Consider the following 20,277-nt stretch of genomic DNA (forward strand, 5'->3'; position numbering starts at 1 on the left):
AAAATGAAGTTGGTTTTAGCTTAGGCATCATGGAAAATTGACAGTTTCTGTAATAAAATTTCACACATGGAAACAATGGTGAGAATCTTAGCAGGTGTAAAAATCTGACGAAGTTATTTCTTTAACTGCAACTTAATGGAAACTGCAGCAGCTGTTCCATTTGTGTATTCTCCAAATCTCAGTGCCAAAAAGAATTGTTGGCAGCCGTTGGAGAAGTATCAACTTACCTCTTCATTTGGGAAATGAAATCAAAACCTCAGCTTATTTCTAAAATTTGCAGATTTGGTGAAAGTTAGCAGGGCGAACACATAAGCCGCTATTAAAATATTGATGGCTTTGGTTTTCTCAGGTGCTGCTGCTAACATCTGCAGAAGATTTGGACTGCACTCCTGGATTTCAGCAGAAAGTGTTCCATATCAATCAGCCAGCTGAGTTCATTGAGGACCAGTCAATTCTAAACTGTAAGCAGTGTCACTCAAAGATGCTTTTAGACTCTTCTTATATTTGAATTTACTAATGTTTATGAGTGTGTCTCAGGATGTGGTATTTCCTAAACTAAGTGTTTTCTGATTATTTTTCTTATGTCACTGCTTGACCCAAAGTGGAAATTCTTGAATTAGGGCCTGGCCAACTTAGAGGTTAATAGAGTGATATGCATCTCTTTTTAGTATTTTATCATCAGTGCGTATTTCCAGACTGCTCTCAGAAAAGGGGGCTGTCAGCCTCCAATGAGAGTTCTACACCGTGCAAAGGAAATGAAATTCGTTTCCCCTGGGCAGACCCCCAAGAGCAAAATCGTTGCCTTCTCGCAGATTGCTGTTCTCCCTGTAGTTTCTCATACATAGTATTAGATCAAAATAATGGTGAGAGTATGACATTGGCTTCTGGGAATTTTTAGACATAGAAATCAAAAACTCTTATTCTTAAGGCTAATAAGTTGGTCTTTAGAAAGATTCAAAACCTCTACTGATTATTCTATGTATTAAACTCAAATCCTCCCTAATTCCAATTGATTTATTTAAAATATGCATCCTTCATATCTGCAGTTGTGATCTCTTTCTGTTTTTAATGTCAATATTATATTGTTTTACCTTTAAGAAGTCTTACGGTTCATTGGTAAATGCATAATAAGTACAGTTTTAGTACAATAGAATTTAAAATTGATGGTAGACAAATAGCCATTTAATTGTAGGCTCTTGAGTACCTTGCTTAACAATTGGAAATGAAGAATATGGAAACAATTGATCTAAACTGATCAGATGCAGCCGGGCATGATGGCTCACGCCGGTAATCTCACCACTTTGGGAGGCCGAGGAGGACGGATGGCTTGAGGCCAGGAGTTCAAGACCAGTCTGGGCAACGTGGTGAAACCCTATCTCTGCTAAAAATACAAAACTTAGCTGGGCATGGTGGCACATGCCTATAGTCACAGCTACTCGGGAGGCTGAGGCAGGAGAATCGCTTGAACCCAGGAGGTGGAGGCTGCAATGACCTGAGACTGCACCGTTGCACCCCAACCTGGATGACAGAGCGAGACTGTGTCTCAAAAAAAAAAAAAAAAAAGAATAAAATAAAAAGCTGGTCAGATGCTCCAAGGTCTTTTCAAGGAAGGTGATTCCACATTGGCTTTTATTGTCTCAGGTTTGCCTTCCACACTAGCTAAGTTCCTTCAGTCCTATGCTATGTGGCTGATAAGTTTAAAGGAAAGATAAGATAAAACAAAAAAAAAAAGCACACTTGACTGGATTATTCTGCGAGGCTGGGACATACTCTAAGAGTCGAAAGGAATGCAATAATGAAGATGCACACTGTTCAGCATCAAGGGAGCTGTCCAAGGTGAAGCCTGTGCACCTCCTGATGAAATGACGCCAATGAAATCATTTCAATAATTAGTCTGTAATGACAAGGTGCAGGGCTGGCACAATAAGTGAATTCCAATATGTGATTTCCTGCTAATTTGATCTCTGAGTGTGACTCCTGGGTCAGGCCATCAGGAACCCTCATTTGTCTTTTCATTTTTGTATTTATCAGAATCAATATATTTCAAACAGAACTTGATTTGTGAGAACCATTTTGCTGGCTCTCCTCTCCTCTCTTCCTCTATCTTCCTTTCAATTTTTTTTTCCAAGTGATTATCCCAAATGGCATCTATGTTAACATGCTTGGAAATGCGAAGCCACCTTGAGTATGGAAATTAATAGAGTTGGTATGCAAAGTAGACCTATAAATGTGATTGCTTCTGTAATCTTCACGATACCAAACAGCTTTTAATTCGCTGCTGAGAGGATGGAAACAATCATACTTTGGGGGATCTTTTTAATTTAAAGTAGGCCGTACTGTACATTGCAGTATCACAGTTTGTGTGTGTGTGTGTGTGTGTGTGTGTGTGCATGTGTGCTTTAATCCCCTAAGTAATTAAGTGGGTTATGGTTGTTGGTTCTGGGTAAGCTAGTAAATGCTAAATGGGACTAGGTTGATTATCAATGATAACACATTCAGAAAAAGTCAGTGATATGAGCATTGAGGACACTTAAATTTTTTTGCTTGTGTATGAGTTGTTGGGTCAGCAAAATTTGATTAGCCCCTCTTGGTGAAACCATATGTCCATGTATATTTCTAAGGTAAAAAAATTACAAAGCAGATCTGGTTAGGTACTTTCAAGTTCATCTCAAAGCAATGAACATATTATGAGTATAGAGCCTGCAGATAAGGTTAATTGTGCCTAAATGAGGAAGAAAATTATCATAGACTTGAGAATGCCTATTGAAAATAGTTTAGGAAACTCTGGATTTCCACAAGTAGCAGCAGTGCTTTGCTTTATTCCACTTGCAAGTAACGGTTCAATTGAATAAACTTTTATACCTAACCAACCAATATTTTAAGCCAGTCTCACTCTCCTCTCTCTCATTCTCAGTTTATTTTGCGTGTTTCTTATAATGCAAAACAAAACCTTCTGTCTCTGAAGAATGTGATTAATCAAGAAACCAATGAGTGAAGTGTGCTGTCAAATTGAAGACTCTACTGGCACATGGCTAAATCTGAATGAAAAATGAAAAGAACCAAACAGAACCAGAAAATTTAAAATGCATAGATTCCATTTCCTGAATCATTGTATACCAAAGATCCAGGAAATGGTTAGGGATGTTTTAGTCTTATATAAATATAGGTCAGTGTTGTACACAATGAGAAAACTAGATTAGTAGCATTATCTTGTGCCTTTCTCATGACATTTGCACTTTATATTTTTCCTTTATCTTTGCAATATTTAAGAGCTTTGGTTAGGAATCATTGTGAACTTTTGTGTTGCAGAGGGTATAAACACAGCATAATCTATCAGTTGATGTCTACACTCTTCACTCTTCTTCAAAGTTGTCTGAAAGTGCTGTCTCTTTGCCTGACAGACATAGTATATCTACCCCTACCCTAGACTTGTATTCATCCAATTCTGTGTTCAGCTTTTAGCAGGTTATAGGGAATGTTTATTCTGTGGATGGCTTCCTGCTGTCTTTGTTCAGACAGTAATATTTCCTTTTATCCTTTTTCATCTTCCTCCTCAATTTTCAATGACTTATCTTTTCCTACTTTAACTGTTACTAATGGTCATCTCCACTCCTTTTATTTCCCTAATATTTTATTCACTGTTATCTCTGATACATCTTTCTCTCAGTTGTTCTAAAGCCTTTTATTTCCTTCTCATCTGAATCACTCTTTATTCTACTCTCCTTTCCACTAACTAGACTTGCTTTCGTCTTAAAAAAAACCATTTTTCAACAATCTGCTGGGATCAAAACATAGCATTCGGCTATTTCTTCTAACGTTGACCAGGGGGCTCTTCACTGCATCTTTCAGAGAATGAGGCAAAGCTCTCAACTCAGGAAAACTTGGGTAAAACTTTCTTGGCTTCATTTCAGTCTTGAAAGTTCATCTGGGAAAACATGATTCTTCCCATTTTTCAATGAAAAATATAAGAAGAAAGGAGAAGTCAGCTTAGAATAAAACAACTCAGAAAGGAGGCATCCTTTTAAGGTCTTTGAATTCAGAAAGGAATCTGTAAAAAGTTTGTGGGAGGGGTTTTCTAGAGGCCTGGCACCGACACCTCCCTCAAATTGCCCATCATGGTAGCTCTTGCTTTTCCCCAAACACTACAATTATGTGATCTGGGAGCTGACATCTTAGTACCACCAGAATTGGACAGCAACCCTGGTTACATCGTGACGCCTAGAACAGAAGATCCTAGTCTTAGAAGAATAGCTGACTTGGGCAACTGACCAGCCACCCAGCTGGGATGGGAAGATCCCAAGTGATAAAATCTGACTATCCTATGTTCTGCAAAATTATAAAACAGAATAGTCTGCTTTGCTACCATCAGCTCAGACAGATTTTTTCCAGCAAATGGAAAAATACGTGGTCATTGAGCTCATTAGGAGAAACCATACCCTTGACCTGCAGCCTCTGTTAGTAGGGGATGAGTCCAGTCTTTGGTGTCCAGAAAGGAGACCCTCATTGGCCACATAGCCACCATTAGAACTGTACTTTTTTTTTCTTACCCTTGTTCATTCTTTATGGGTCACTCTTCTTAGGCCACCTACCTGCAAACATAGAGATATAGATACAGACAGAAATCGCAGCATCAAATTTACCTACAATACAGCTTGTATCACATGTTTAGTAAAGAACTTACATTAACCAGAGTAGGCTAGGCTAGGCCATGGTGTCAAACAACCCCAGTGACTTAACACAATGAAAGTTTATTTCTCACTCAGATCATGCAGATGCAGTCGGGCTGCTCTCCTGGATAACTCTCTTCCCACTAGTTGCCCTCCATGCAAGAACCTGATGGCTGAGGCTACTTCCAACTTGGTCCTGCCATCTTGTAACTTCCAGCTTTTGTCACTGAGCTGGCAGACAGGGGAATAAGAAAGACTATGAGGAGGTCACTGCAGGTGCTTAACTACCTCAGCCCCAAAGTGGCATGTATCATTTCTGCTCATATTCTAAGATCTAATCATGTCACCAACCTAACTGCAAAGGAGTCTGGCAAACACAGAAGAACACATAGGTATTGATGCAGCATCACAGTCTCTACAAAGATCCTAACAAAATGATGTTGCCTATATCAGAAAGAGACATAAATAGTGACAGAAATGGACCACAAAGGAGCCAAAGGCCTACATGGAATGAAGTTAGTCAGTTTAAGCAGGAGAGCAAGGTCGTGCACCTGTGACTATGTCCTGCTTTCCTTAGTAGAGAAATATTCCCACTGAACAGAATTAGCTTCTTAGAAACACTATAAGCTCCTCTCCCTGTGTCATCTTAGAAACGTTGGAGGCGGGGGCCGCACCTACTCATGGTTCTAGTAAAGATGGACTCCAGTTGCTTCCTCCAAATGATTACAATACTGTGGTTAAGAACACAGTTTTAAACTCATATCGACTAGAATTCAAGTGTGCACACAGTCATCTATTAGCTCTGTGGCCATGAGTGACTTATTCACATCCTCTAAGTTTGAATTATCTCATCTCTGAAAGAAGATTAATGGCAGTCCCTCCTTCTAGAGCGAATGCGTCAACTGATGGAAAACATGGCTAGAACACAGTCACAAATAAATGGAAGCTGCTATTATTATTATTATTGTCATTATTATTTTTGCTGTTACTATTATTATTATCATTACTTTCATTCATAGACCTCAGCTAGATCCACTTTTATAATGGCTATATGAAATTTGCTTTAAGAAGAAAAAATCATGTTGGCCATTAAAAATACAAACAGATGAAGAAGCGACTAAAGCAGTGGTTCTATGGCATTTGAACTTCATGGACCAGTAATTTTTTTTTTAAATCCTAGATTGATGAGAGTTTATTTAAAAAAATTTGCTAAGATTTGGTATGAATTTTTTAAAAGTAAGTAAATTAAGGGAGGGAAAAATACTGCCGCCATTTACGTTTGCCAGGCTTTTCTTTTAAAAGGTCACTTGGCATCAAAAATAAACATAAAAGAAGTAAAGACTAGTTACAGAAGAAAAGTTCTTTGGGTAAATTTTGCTTGGTGAAAAATGCACCAAATATTCTTATTTACTTCACTTTTGTGGAAACCATTGATCTAAGGGATTAGGTTGATGTTACCCTTTTTGCTCTTGACTTTTCTGATACTTTTCTGAAGTTCTACTACGTTAATGTTTCTGAAGAGGCAGGGGTAGTTCTTAGGAGATATTTTCATGAAGGGACTCCTGTCCATGTTGACAAAAGAGAGTGAGTGTTGCTAGATAATGTGACAATCATCTGCATGTTAGATGTATTAGCCTGTTTTCATACTTCTATAAGGAACTACCTGAGACAGGGTAATTTATAAAGAAAAGAGGTTTAATTGACTGACAATTCAGCATGGCTGAGGGAAGGCCTCAGGAAACTTACAGTCATGGCAAAAGGTGAAGAGGAAGCAAAGCACCTTCTTCACAAGGTGGCAGGAAGGAGAACTGCTGAGATAAGGGGAAGAGCCCCTTATAAAACCATCAGTTCTCATGAGAACTCACTCACGATAATGAGAACAGCATAGAGAAAACTGCCCCATAATTCAGTTGCCTCCAGCTGGTGTCTCCCTTGAAACGTGAGGATTATGGGAATCACGGGTTTACAATTCAAGATGAGATTTGGGTTGTAACACAGAGCCAGACCATGTTATTCCACCCTTGGTTCCTCCCAAATCTCACATCCCTTTCACATTTCAAAACTAATCACACATTATCAACAGTTCCCCAAAGTCTTAATTCATTCCGGCATTAACCCAAATGTCCAAGTCCAAAGTCTTAACTGAGACAAGGCAAGTCCCTTCCACCTAGAAGCCTGTAAAATCAAGTTAGCTGCTTCCTGGATACAATGGAGGTACAGGCATTGGGTAAATACACTCACTCCAAATGGGAAAAATTGGCCAAAACGAAGAGTCTACAGGCCCCATGCAAGTCCAAAATCCAGCAGGGCAGACAAATCTTAAAGCTCTGAAATGGTCTTCTTTGACTCCATGTCTCACATCCAGGTCACCCTGATGCAAGAGGTGGGTTCGCACAGTCTTGGGAAGCTCAACCCCCATGGCTTTGTGGGATACAGCCCCACTCCCAGCTGCTTTCACAGGCTGGCGTTGAGTGTCTGTAGCTTTTCCAGGAAAACAGTGAAAGCTGTCAGTGTATCTACCATTCTGGGGTCTGGAGGATGGTAGCTGTCTCTCACAGCTCCACTAGGCTGTGCCACAGTGGGGACTCTGTGTGGGGGTTTCAACCCCACATTTCCCTTCTGCACTGCCTTAGCAGAAATTCTCCATGAGGGCTCTGCCTCTGCAACAAATTTCCGCCTGGACATCCAGGTGTTTCCATACAGTGTCTGAAATCTAGACAGAAGTTCCCACTCCTCAATTCTTGACTTCTGTGCACCTGCAGGCACAACACCACATGTAATATGCCAAGGCTTTGGTCTTGCACCCTGTGAAGCAATGGCCCGAACTGTATTTTGGCCCCTTTTAGCCATTGCCGAAATGAAAGGCACCAAGTCCCGAGATGGCACAAAGCAGCAAGCCCCTGGGTCTGGCCCATGAGACCATTTTTTCCTCCTAGGCCTCAGGGCCTCTGATGGGAGGGGCTGCCTTGAAGACCTCTGACATGCTCTGGAGACATCTCCCTCTTACCCACCACCCCTGCTACACCATTGACTTGGTGATTAACATTTGGTTCCTTGTTATTTGTGCAAATTTCTGTAGTACTGGCTTGAATTTCTCCTCAGAAAATGTTTTTTTTTCTTTTCTATTTCATCTTCAGGCTGTAAATTTTCCAAACTTTTATGCTGTGCTTCCTTTTTAAGCATAAGTTCCAATTTCACATCATCTCTTTGTGAATACATAAAGCTGAATGCTTTTAGGAGCACCCATGTCATGCTTGAATGCTTTGCTGCTTAGAAACTTCTTCTGCCAGATACCCTAAATCACCTCTCTCAAGTTAAAAATTCTGCAGATCACTAGGGCAGGGGCAAAATGCTGCCAGTCTCTTTGCTAAAGTACAGCAGAAATCACCTTTATTCCAGTTCCCAACAAGTTCCTCATCTCCATTTGAGACCACATCAGCCTGGACTTCATTATCCATATTACTATCAGCATTTTGGTCAAAGCCATTTTACAAGTCTCTGGGAAGTTCCAAACTTTCTCACATCTTCCTGTCTTCCTCTGAGCCCTCCAAACTGTTCCAGCCCCTGCCTGTTACCCAGTTCCAAAGTTGCTTCCTCATTTTTGGGTATCCTTATAGCAGCACCCCACTCTACTGGTACCAATTTACTCTATTTGTCTGTTTTCTTTTCTTTAATTTTTTTTTTTTTTTTTTGAGATGGAATCTCACTTTGTTGCCCAGGCTGGAGTGCAGTGGCACGATCTCAGCTCACTGCAACCTCCGCCTCCTGGGTTCAAGGGATTCTCCTGCCTCAGCTTCCTTAGTGGCTGGGACGGCAGGCATATGCCATCATGCCCGGCTAATTTTTTGTATTTTTAGTAGAAAGAGGGTTTAACCATGCTGGCCAGACTGGTCTCATATTAGTCTGTTTTCATCCTGCTATAAAGAGCTGCCTGACACAGGGTAGTTTATAAAGATAAGAGGTTCAATTGACTCACAGTTCAGCATGCCTGGGGAGGCCTTAGAAAACTTACACTCGTGGTGGAAGGCAAAGAGAAAGCAAGGCACCTTCTTCACAAGGAGGCAGGAAGGAGAAGTGCCGAGATAAAGGGGAAGAGCCCTTTGTAAAACCATCAGTTCTCGTGAGAACTCAGTATGACGCGAGCAGCATGGAGGAAACCACCTCCATGATTCAATGACCTCCCCCAATCTCTCCCTTGTCATGTGGGGATTATGGGTATGACAATTCAAGATGAGACTTGGGTGGGGCCACAAAGCCTAACCATATTAGGAACATATGTTGGCATGCAAGCTTCTGTGAGTGTGGACCAGTATGGCCTCCCTGGCCTTGATAACTGACATTTACTGTGTGCTCCCTAGTGTGTTGAGGGCCACCTGGAACCTCACAACAGCTCTTAGGGGAAAGGTACTCTCATCTGCCCATTTTACAGGTAAGGACATTTAAGGCTGAGGTAGGTGAAACAATGAACCTGAGATCATACTGCTTATAATTGGTGGTGTCAAAATTTGAACCCAGGATTTTAGGGCCTTGGGTTTTATACAAAGCTCTGTGGCCTGGTGTCTCTTAGTTTTTTTTTGATGTTGATGGTGATACATCAAGGAAATTTGCCACTGTATTTTCCCATCACTTTTATCAACCTGGATGAGATAGAGAGAACTGCTGCTGCTGCGTGTTTGTTGCTTTTCATAGCCAAGCTCATCCTTTCTCTGTATTATAGAAGAATTAGCTTTTTCTATTTTGGAGGGACCCAGGGCCAGATTGTCCATGACCCTTCACTCCTAGCTTTCCACCCTCTCTGTGAGTTTCTTTCACCAAGACGTTGTTTGGTCATGCCACCATGACACCGACCTTGGTTAGAAGCCAGGTCCTCCATGGAGTGTGTGGAATCACATTAATCATATTTGTACTTAACACACATGAGTCATGGCTTTTGAGGGTGCTTTTAATTGACTATAAATCAAGCAAGGAACTTGAAAAATGAAGGCAATTAATGAAAAAGCATGTGAGAGGTGTGTTGAATCCTCAGGGAGGAAATACATCATCAGTGAATTAAATGTCAAAACAAAGGCTCTTTTGACCCTGCTGAAAAGATTTCATTTGGATAGTAATAAATGGATGAACTTCCCACCCTCACAGATGGAGAAATGCCTGTTCCCTCAGTTCAAACTGACTTAGGCTTTTATCTGTCTGCATTCTGTATCTTCAGAACTTCCTAGATGTTTTTATTTTTGCTTTCATTTTTTGTGATTTTTAAAAATAACAGTGATAATTCTCTTCCCATGTTCTCGTCATTCTTCACACATCCTTTACGTATTTTATACAAGCTTGTATTTACTTTCAGTTTGGGAGACTGATTAATTGATTAGTGAGGTTATATAACGTCACCTGCAGTGCAGTCTGGACAGAGCTGGACAAGGTTGGGGTTTCAAGTAGTAGATTTGTTTTAATCTGTTGTGATGTGCCAAGGAAAATTATTCTATTATTGCCTAATTCACTCTATCATTATCAAGATGACGATACATTGGGTCAGAATGCGGACTCCTATTTACATTAATAAGAATCTTTCCTGTATTTAAACGGAGCTCAGTAGAAATGTAATGCTTTTACAGGTTTTCTCTTCCCTCCCACCAATCTATTTGTAACAGTCCATTAATAAGTCAATGAATAATGTTTAGGAAGCTCATAAATGCATCATCCTACCTAACAAATGTGAAATACTTTAATAAAATGACATAGGATAAGAAATGAACATATGTACACATCGAAGACAGGTATAACAAAATGGTTAGAGATCCTTCCACTGGACTTGGGTCCTAACTTGTTCTTTAAAGAATGGGAAACACGAGAAGTAACAGAGTGAAAAGGCCTTCTCAGATGAGGAACATGAACACAGGTGTAGTTCCCTTGGCCTAAGGTTTCTTATCAGTGGAAAGGAAGACATAAATAGACCATTGGTATCACACTGTCAGCCTTTGGGCTAAATTTGCCTCACAGATATGTCCTGTTTGGCTGCTTAGTGTGAGAATTTCAGGTGTTTGATAAAAGGAATTTGTCATTAACATTTAGAATTTCACCTTTAGAAATTCCCAATTTCTGGGCAGAGTTGCGTCTTCAGAGCATAGATCCCAGAGGTCGGCTGCCTGGGTTCAAATCTAAGACCAATCCTTTACCAACTAAGTAACTTTGTCAAGTTGGGAAAAACAAAACAAAAAAATTCACTCTGGTTTTATTTTCTCATCTGGAAAATTAATATTATAATGGCAGCAATCTCAACAGTTTGTTTTGAGGACTAAATATTAATCTATGTATGATAACTGCTACACTGTGTAATTATTATTATTATTATTTGAGGTGGAGTCTCTCCCTGTTACCCAGGATGGCATGCAGTGGCACAATCTCAACTCACTGCAACCTCTGCCTCCTGGGTTCAAGCTATTCTCATGCCTCAGCCTTCCAAGTAGCTGGGACTACAGAAGTGCACCACCATGCCTGGCTAATTTTTGTAATTTTAATACAGCAGAGTTTTGCCATGTTGGCCAGGCTGGTCTTGAATTCCTGGCCTCAAACGATCTTCCTGACTCGACCTCCCAAAGGACTGGGTTAGTCGTGAGCTGCTACGCTCAGCGGGAATTTTTTTTTTTGTTTTCTTTTTAAACACAAGTCAAGTGTAGTAGTGAGAAGTGGGGAAGGAGTAGAACAAGGAGTTCGATCTGTAACTTTATCCTTATTAAAATACCAATGAAATTATTTACAGAAAAAGAAAAAAAATTCTAAAATTTATACAGAGCCCCAAAAGACCCAGAACAGCAGAAGCCATCTTGAGTAAAAAGAACAAAATTAGAGGTATCATGTTATCTGACTTCCAGTTATACTACAAAGCTATAGTAGCTAAAACAGTGTGATACTGGCATAAAAACAGACACAGACCAACGGAACAGAATAGCAAACCCAGAAATCTATGCATTTACAGTGAACTCATTTTTGACAAAGTTGCCAAGAATATACCTTGGGGAAAGGACAGTCTTTTCAATAAATGCCGCTGGGAAAACTGGATATCCATATGCAGAAGAATGATAATAGAGCCCTATCTCTTGCCATATACAAAAAGCAAATCAAAATGAATTAAAGACTTAAATCTAAGAACTGAAACTCTGAAACGACTACAAGAAAACATGGGGGGAAGTACTCTAGGACATTGGTCTTGGCAAAGATTTCTTAAGACCTGAAAAGCACAGCAAAATGAAACAAAAATGGACAAATGGGATCGTACCAAGCTAAGAAGCTCCTGCACAGCAAAGGAAACAAAATCAAGAGACAACCCACAGAATGGAAGAAAATATTTGAGAACCACCCGTCTAATGAGGGATTAATAGCCAGAATATATGAGGAAGTCAAACAACTCAATAGAAAAAAATAATTTCATTAAAAATGGGCAAAAGATATGAATTGACGTTTCTCAAAGGAAGACAAATGGCTAACAGGTATATGAAAAAAATGCCCAACGTCACTAATCATCAGAGAAATGCAAATAAAAAATATATAAACATTCTCTCCCTGCAGTTAAAATGGCTTTTATCCAAAAGATGGGCAATAATGAGTGCTGGTGAGGGGGTGGAGAAAAGGAAACCCTCATACCCTGTTGGTGGGAATGTAAATTATTATAGCCACTATGCAGAACACTATGGATGGTCCCCAAAAAACTAAAAATAGAATTACTATATGGCCCAACATTCCCACTGCTGGGTATGTATCTAAAAGAAAGGGCTGGAAGGGTCCTGGGGAGGGAGGATAAAGTGGGGTTGGTTAATGGGTACAAAAATACAGCTAGAATGAATAACATCTAGTATTTTCTAGCATAATAGGATAAAAAAATTAATAACTTATTATATATTTTAAATACCCAATAAGATGGAATTGGAATGTCCCTAATGCAAAGAAATGATAAAGATGTGAAGTGATGAATACTCAGTTACTCTGACTTGATTATTACACATTATTTATCTGTATCAAAACATCATAGGTACCCTGTAAAAATATACAACTATTATGTACCCATAATAATTTAAATTGCTTTTTAAAATATTAATCTACGTAAAGGGTTTTGAATAGTAGCTGACCTATAATGGTCCCTGAAATATTAGCTGTCAGAAACAGCATAGGGATGATTATAGCTGAAAGCTTGCTATGGCCCTCCAATGTTTATCTTTCTGATATCCAGTAGGCTTCCTAGTTAATGCTGCCTGTCCCACATGGGCATCTAAATTCACCTTCATGAAGTCACTATTACTCGTAAGACTGTTCATGGACTCAAATGATGTTCCATAGAAAACAAAACCATCTTGATGTTTTTGATGCTGTGTTGTTTCTGTCGTATCAATAACACTATTGACAATATCTGCTCTTCACTATCAAGGAAGCAGAAGACAGTGCTAAGAGGTGAAGAGGACATGGGCTGGCTGGTGTTGATCAAAGACTTTGAAATCTGTTTTCAGTGTTTTGAATTGTGGATACAGGTAATGTATGAAAAGGGAACCATGTGTTGAGACAGTGTGGCTGGCTTTCTGGAAGTTCAGAATAGGAGGAAGGTGAAAAGGATGAGTGGGCGTGGCTCAGGCTGCCGTGGAGGCGTTTCAGAAGTCCTGAGATGGGGACAGTTTGTATGTATATCAGAGGAGAAATGAACAGGGGAGATAGAAGTGTTATTGGGGAGCACTTGAACATGAAATAAGTGAGAGGAGAGCCCCAGGGAGATCCAAGGGTTGACACTAGCAGGCATCTAAAAGAGGTTTTCCAAAAGAGAAGCAGAATCACTGGAGTCTAATCCTAGCTCTAACATTGACTTGCCTAACAGTTTTCCTCCCTGGACCTCTGTTTTCTCATTTGTATAATGAGAGCCTGTTAGTTGGGCTGTTTTGATTGTAATCAACAGTAACACAACTCCCACTAGCCTCAGCAAAAACGTATAAAATTATCAGCTCACATGATTGAAAATTTCACAGTGTGAGTTGGCTTTGGAAACACTTGGATCTAGATGCTCTAATTATATCCTCAATATCACCGTTCATCCCCCAGCTTTGCTTTCTATAATATTGGTCTCAATCTTCACTCTCAGAGGGTTTCCCTCCAAGATGGCCACCAGCAATTCCAGTCTTTTATTCTTCTAGGTAAAAAAGCCAGAGCATCTGTTTTCCCAGTGTCCAGCAAATATCTCAAGGCTAACCGTCCTTGGGCCAACTTGGGTTACGTGCTTATCCCTAAGCCAGTTATTATATCCAAGAAAATTCTGTACTTCTCTTAGCCAGGCCTGGGGAAATGGAGATGCAATTCCCTGAAGGAAGGAAACGATGCTGGGCTGGCAAAAGCCAGACAGTCCATTCTAAGGGTATTGTGCTCTGTTGCTGAGGTCCCGTTAAGTACTAACGTCTTATGACTGCAGACTGTGCCCCATGCCTGAGAATTGTTAGAACCCAGCATACACACAAATGGAAATGTTTTTTAGGTGACAGGGGATAAGGACAGCCATCATGCCAGGTTTCTTGCTGGTGATGCTGGTGAGCAGATTGCTTAATTAAGACTATCAAATTCTAAGTGCTGCCATATGGCCTCACTCTTCAACCTGATGAGTGTCTTCACTTACTTGGTTCTGGAGCTGATATAAATCTGTTTCATTTCTGTTTTTCTTTAAGGAATTAAGAATACAGGAACATACGGATGTTACGGGAACATCTCCTAATTTAAGGTATTAGAACTACATAAACTGGGCTGCTTAATAAGTAAGGCATCAAAATATAAATTGGGAAAGATTATGCATAGCTTTAAATAGCCTGAGAAAGCAGAAGTTATTATTATTCTGTTACAGATCAAATCTACACACATTCTAGTAATAGAGGTGCCCTCTGTTTGTTCTTTTCACCTTAATTTTCATGGAAATTTTTTTTGGCTTGAGAGCGAAAGGGCAAAAGGCACAAATGCTTGCCAGTCAAAATATCCCCAAGGACTTTTGCATTTGACAAAATTCATTCTCCTTTTGGAGATAGAAATAGGAAATAGAAAAGGAAAAGATGTATATTGAGTCCCTACCACTCATTTAGCCAACTGTAGAAGAAACACTGAATGGTCACCTAGTTTTTGCCAGACTCTGTGCTAAGTGTAAGGGATAAAGCTTTGAATCAGATAAAAAATGTGCCTCCTGCTCTGGAGCTTTGATGATATCAGAGAGAAAAAGGCAAACATGATATAATAAACCCCTGAGAACACAGGAAAATGGCACATGACAAGATGATGGTTAAGTACCATGAAGGAAATAAGGCAAGGTCATATGATAGAGATTTCTGCATGTCTGCTGAAGAATGGGTGGTCAAAGAAGATTTTTCGAAGAAGCCAAGGCCTAAACTATGAGAAGAATCCAGTGAAGTAAAACTCAATGGTATAAACACTTAGGCAGAGGGAGTAACTCATGCCAAAGCCCTAAGATGAGAGTGGGTTCTTCAGTTTGAGATACTGTAATCCAGGAGGAGGGCTGGGCTATCATTTGATACATTTAATCATCTCAAATGTCTTGCAAATAGGATTATAAACTCTATTTTATAGATAGGGGTATAAAGGTTGACTAAAGAGCCCAAGGTCTCACTAAAAAGTATCAGTGTGCTACAATCTTCTGACTCCAAACCCCATGATCTTTCCATATGGAATGCTGTAGCTGATGTTGGAGTTTTCTTTCACGATAAAGTGCTCCTGTCATTGCCTCTTGAGAGCAGACTGGGGTGTCCTTGGTAGTTTCACAGGACAGTAGTGTGGGCTCCTAGGTTATATTGCCTGTCTCTCTCACTCACAGTGCGTGGTGTTTTTAAGCTACCCAAACTCCCAGTTCCTAATTTTTCTCATCTGTGAAATGGAGATAGTATTTCAAGGATTAAACAAGATAGCACATACAAAGGAGTGACAGCAGTGCGTGCTACATGAAATATTTTTATTTTAAAAGGTTGGTTGGTTTTATCCTTTAAAAGAATAAGGCCGGGGTGGGAAATCTCTGTGGGACGATGCTGTTTGAATGGATAGTGCTGGATGCCCACCAAAGATGACCCACGAAATTTTCAGTATAGCTTGGCTGCTCTGAAAGAGAGCATATTTTCTTCCTACTTCTTCTGAGACTCTCTTTTAAGCATTTTTATATTCTAGGGATACTTGTTCTCCCCCCCCTCTGACCACTTCTCACTCATACATGGTCTCTTTGAGCTAAATGTTAAAAACATACTCTATGAAAAATATTTGAGAAATTAGTCCTCCTAATTTTAGGTCCAGATGTGTTCTGAAATTTAGAAAGATAATAAGATGCACACGTTGTATATTACACAATTCTACCAGCAGGGTCTGGGGCAGCTCCCTGTAATAAAACAGACTGGCATTTCAATAGTAAAACATATGAATGTTTACCCTCGGTAGGATAAATAAGGACCACAAATAACATCATGTGAGTTCAGGTTGGGTTTTGCTGCCAAATGAGTTATAAAAGCATGTTTGGTATGCTGAGTCTCTTGGATTTCAGAATTGCAGATTGTAGTCCTTAGAACATTCCCTTGAAAAGTTGCAGACCTTAGTCATGCTAAGATGTTGAGTTGGTCTCTTCACACCCCGGCCACTTCTGGGGTCAGCAGAGTGTGGTGGCTCAGCCCACCCCTCAACCCCTCTACTACTGTGAACACCTTGGTAAATGATATCTTGGCAGGCCACCCCTGAGAAGTGGCCAAGTGCTGCACCAGCTTATTTCTTTTCCATATGAAGCCAAAACGGTTGTCAGTGATCCAGGCTTCTCTTAACTGTGCCTGTCAGCTGATTCTGAAGACCTCCCAGAGGATCTATTTTTAGCTAAAACTGGTTTTAATTTTCATATGTATATGTTAAATTCCGTAGAGGAAGAGGGGATTCCAAATGAGGAAAGACTGATTCTGAATAACATAAAAGAAATAAGTAGTGCTTGAAAAACACTTCAAAATATGAGTCAAAACCTCCCAGGAATATGGTTAGCACTGCATTTTTCCATGGAAAGAAGTCTGTTGAATTGAAAACAGAGTAAGAGTAAGTGGGGATAAATTATACCAAGAAAGGGACTCAGCATCAAATTCTAAGTACTGAAGAGGAGAAAGAGAATAAGAATAGGGAGGATTGCCAGATAAATTGGGATTGCCAGATGAATACTCATGGGGATGTGTGGCCAGGTAATCAAATCTCATTGTCCAAAAGGGACATGGAGGCCATGGGCTAGGACCAGGGTTTTGACCATACTCAAGAGGGAGAGAGAGAAACTACAGCTCCCACATAAAGGCCTGGAGTCTGCACATGACAGCTTTGATTATGCTCCCAAGGTTTTATTCATTTTTGGGGCATGACCAAGGTAATTCCAGAATGAGTGAGGCCAAAGCTGTAAGTGTCACACATTTTTTGTTTCTGACAAAAGTTGCCTGCTTTGCTTTTGGATGCTCAACTCAGACTTTTTGTTCTCATGATGTGTAGTTTTGATCAGGACATTTTAGTGATAGGTATAGCCTACTTCGTTACCAAAGGAGAGGTTGGATTATTATCTGTTGAAAAGCGTTTTGTTGGCTATAATTACAATACGATGACTTAGTTAGGATTCTGATAAATCCTGACTAACTCAAGACTTTAAAGAAAGATACTTAATTAAAATAGAAGGAAGTTGCATAGTCACAGATTCGTCCAAAGACCTGAATGACAAGGTCTCAGAAAGGACAGAAAATAGAGAAGCTCCATGGGCTTAAGCAATGGGAACTCATGGAATTAGGACAGTGCTTTTCAAACTTTTACAGTGAATGATGATATTTGTTTCTTTTTGTTTTGTTTTAATGTGTCACAGACTAACATACTTTTGTTAAAGAAAAATGTCAAATATAGTTTTGAAAAGTTTAAAACATGACTCATATTAATATCTAAAGTGAACACATCAACGATTTTATCCATCTCAACAATTCAAACAATTGCCCAGAGACTGGGCAATTTACAAAAGAAAGGTTTACTGGACTTACAGTTCCACATGGGTGGGGAGGCCTCACAATCATGGTGGAAGGTGAAAGGCATGGAAGAGCAAGTTACGTCTTACATGGATGGTGGCAAAAAGAGAATTTGTGCAGGGGAACTCCTCTTTTTAAAACCATCAGCTCTCATGAGACTTATTCACTATCACAAGAACAGTGCAGGAAAGACCCACCTCCATAATTCAGTCACTTCCCACTGGTTCCTCCCATGACATGTGAATAGTGGGAGTTACAATTCAAGATGAGGTTTGGGCGGGGACACAGCTAAACCATATCATGTCCTACAGGACAAAAAACTGTAACCTCTGTGGTTATCTTTTCTACCCATCATTACTTGCAGCTCTGCCAGACAGAAATCTGTGAATTAACATGTAATGTTATTAAGCCTGAAACCGTCAATGAGTGGTGAACAATACGTTTTCCTAGATAATTAAATAATCTTTGAATTGACAAGTTAACGCCTGTATATGACATTGAAAGAACATGCAATCCACATTTTTGTCTTATTTTCAAGTTTTGAACATTTTTTCTTAGTAATATAATAAAAATCAAGTTTTATAAAATTAAATACATCCAAAGACATAAAAAGTAAGCTTTTAAAAAACAGATTGAGCAGGTATAACATTACTATGTCATGTTACTTTCAATTTCTGTACTCGTCATGGGCCCCTAACAAGAGGTTGGGCATTGGTCTATGGACCACACATTTAGTGTTAAGATAGGAATAACTTAACTCCAAATACCTCCCAGTTTGGGATGTCTTTATTCAGATTCCTGGTAGAGAAGCTGATTGGCCTGGCATTGGGTCAAGAGCCCACTTTGTGGTCTGGGAGACAGGTATCGTGTTTGGAAGCCCACTCCCTAAACTAGGGACTTTAAACAAACAAAAATCAGAGGCATCCATACGGTTACTGAGTTTGGAGAGGTAGCCCAAACAAGGGGAGGACTTGGGCAGTGCTGAGCTATGACCATAGAAAAAATATATCGGGGAACTATCTCAAGTGCCATGTAGGCTCCCCCATTTCAAGTATGCACCCAAACAGCTCATTTACTATATATTAAATACAACTTATCAAAGTATCACCAGATAACTGGTGTTAAAACAAGACCGCATTTATTAGAACTCACTTCCATAAGGGCAAACACTACCTGAACAGAATCTCAGCAACATTCCGGAAGATGGAAGTCAGAATAGATATTTATAGGGCTTGTAGGAAGGGTATAGGCTCAAGTAATTTAAGAGAGGAAGATGATTGGTATTGGGTAAATTCATGACATCCTGATTTAAGATTGCTAGACATAGCAAGATGAGTATATTGAAATAAGTCTGACAAGTAGGTTATTGTTTGATAAATGAGCTATTTATCTAGCTTAGGACACTGTTGTCCCAGATAAATTGATATGCATGGATTTTCTGAATGAAGCAGTGAAATTGTTCCTGGGTTAGAGCCTTGTATTTCCTGGACAAAGGTTTCTGTGAACAATTAAGTCAGGTTGACAGAGGTGATCTCAGTTCTTGGTCTTAAGCACTACGCTGTGTTGATATAGGTGGTCTGAATTCTCAGGACATGGTAGTTCACATTTGTTCCGTGTTAGCATTTTCCAAACTTCTGTCTGTGGAACACTATTCTGCAGAGTGGTAACAGGAATGCAATGGGGGGAAACATATTTTGAAGTTAAGTAAGTTTGGGAAATTCTGTTTTGTTTTTGAATTTAAACTGTAGGCCCTCTCCAGCCTTTATGATGTGAAAATGCACAGTACATGTTCCAGAAAGCATGCAAAAATACCCCAGAATCTAGCTCCTTTCCAGTCTGAAGAGCTCCTCAAATCTCTCCTAAACTTATGTGCTTTACGCATAGCCACCTCTATTCATTTTTTTTAATTTCCAGTAGCCAGTGTAACCTGGGGGCCAGAGAAGAGCTGAACCTCTAGGACTCAAACCCTGTCATGATTCTTGAGGAGGGAGGAAGGTGGAAATACATGCATACACATAGATACACACACACACACACAGACACACCACACATACATACACACACACTCTTTATATATGTATATATATTCTTATTCTGCTAAACTAATCGAAAGTAAGATATAGTAAAATGTTTGAAAATACATATGTGCGGCTTTGAAATGTCTCCCCATATCATAATGGCTGTGGAATCAGCCTCAGAAGCCAGACTGTCTGAGCCCCAAGGAAACGTCACACCCCTCTCTCTCTCCAGTAGCATTCCCCAGTCTGTGTCACCTAGACCGAAAAGGGTCTCAGGGTGGGTGGCCGCTTCACTGAAATCTGCAGTTATCTCTACCCAAGGCTTACAGTAAATTTTTTGCAAATTAGAAAGCCCTTTGCTCTCTCAGTAAACCCTGGCTTTCAAGATTTTTGTTTTACTAAAGTCTTTAGACTAAATGTTGAATCTTTCACTCTCTTTGCTCCTAATCGTCTCTAAGGCAGCAAATGCCTCTAGCAAAAAAGAGGAGAGGTCAGCTGGGAAAGTCTGAAGAGAAAGTCCCACAGACACATTTCAGTAAGGTTGTCTCTGTTACTTGATGCTTACAA

At 39.8% G+C, this 20,277-nt stretch overlaps 1 protein-coding gene across 3 annotated transcripts in view; it reads left to right on the forward strand.

Moving 5' to 3' along the window:
• CDH13 (cadherin 13) overlaps positions 1-20,277 on the forward strand; it is a 1,172,242-nt gene that overhangs the window by 233,803 nt on the left and 918,162 nt on the right. For all 3 annotated transcript variants that reach the window (XM_003272479.3, XM_004087454.3, XM_004087455.3), the window contains one exon: positions 350-461. In XM_003272479.3, coding sequence (XP_003272527.1) covers positions 350-461 — 112 coding nt within the window. The remainder of the gene's footprint in view (positions 1-349; positions 462-20,277) is intronic.

This window comes from Nomascus leucogenys, chromosome 2 (genome assembly GCF_006542625.1).
Source record: "Nomascus leucogenys isolate Asia chromosome 2, Asia_NLE_v1, whole genome shotgun sequence".
NCBI lineage: Eukaryota > Metazoa > Chordata > Mammalia > Primates > Hylobatidae > Nomascus > Nomascus leucogenys.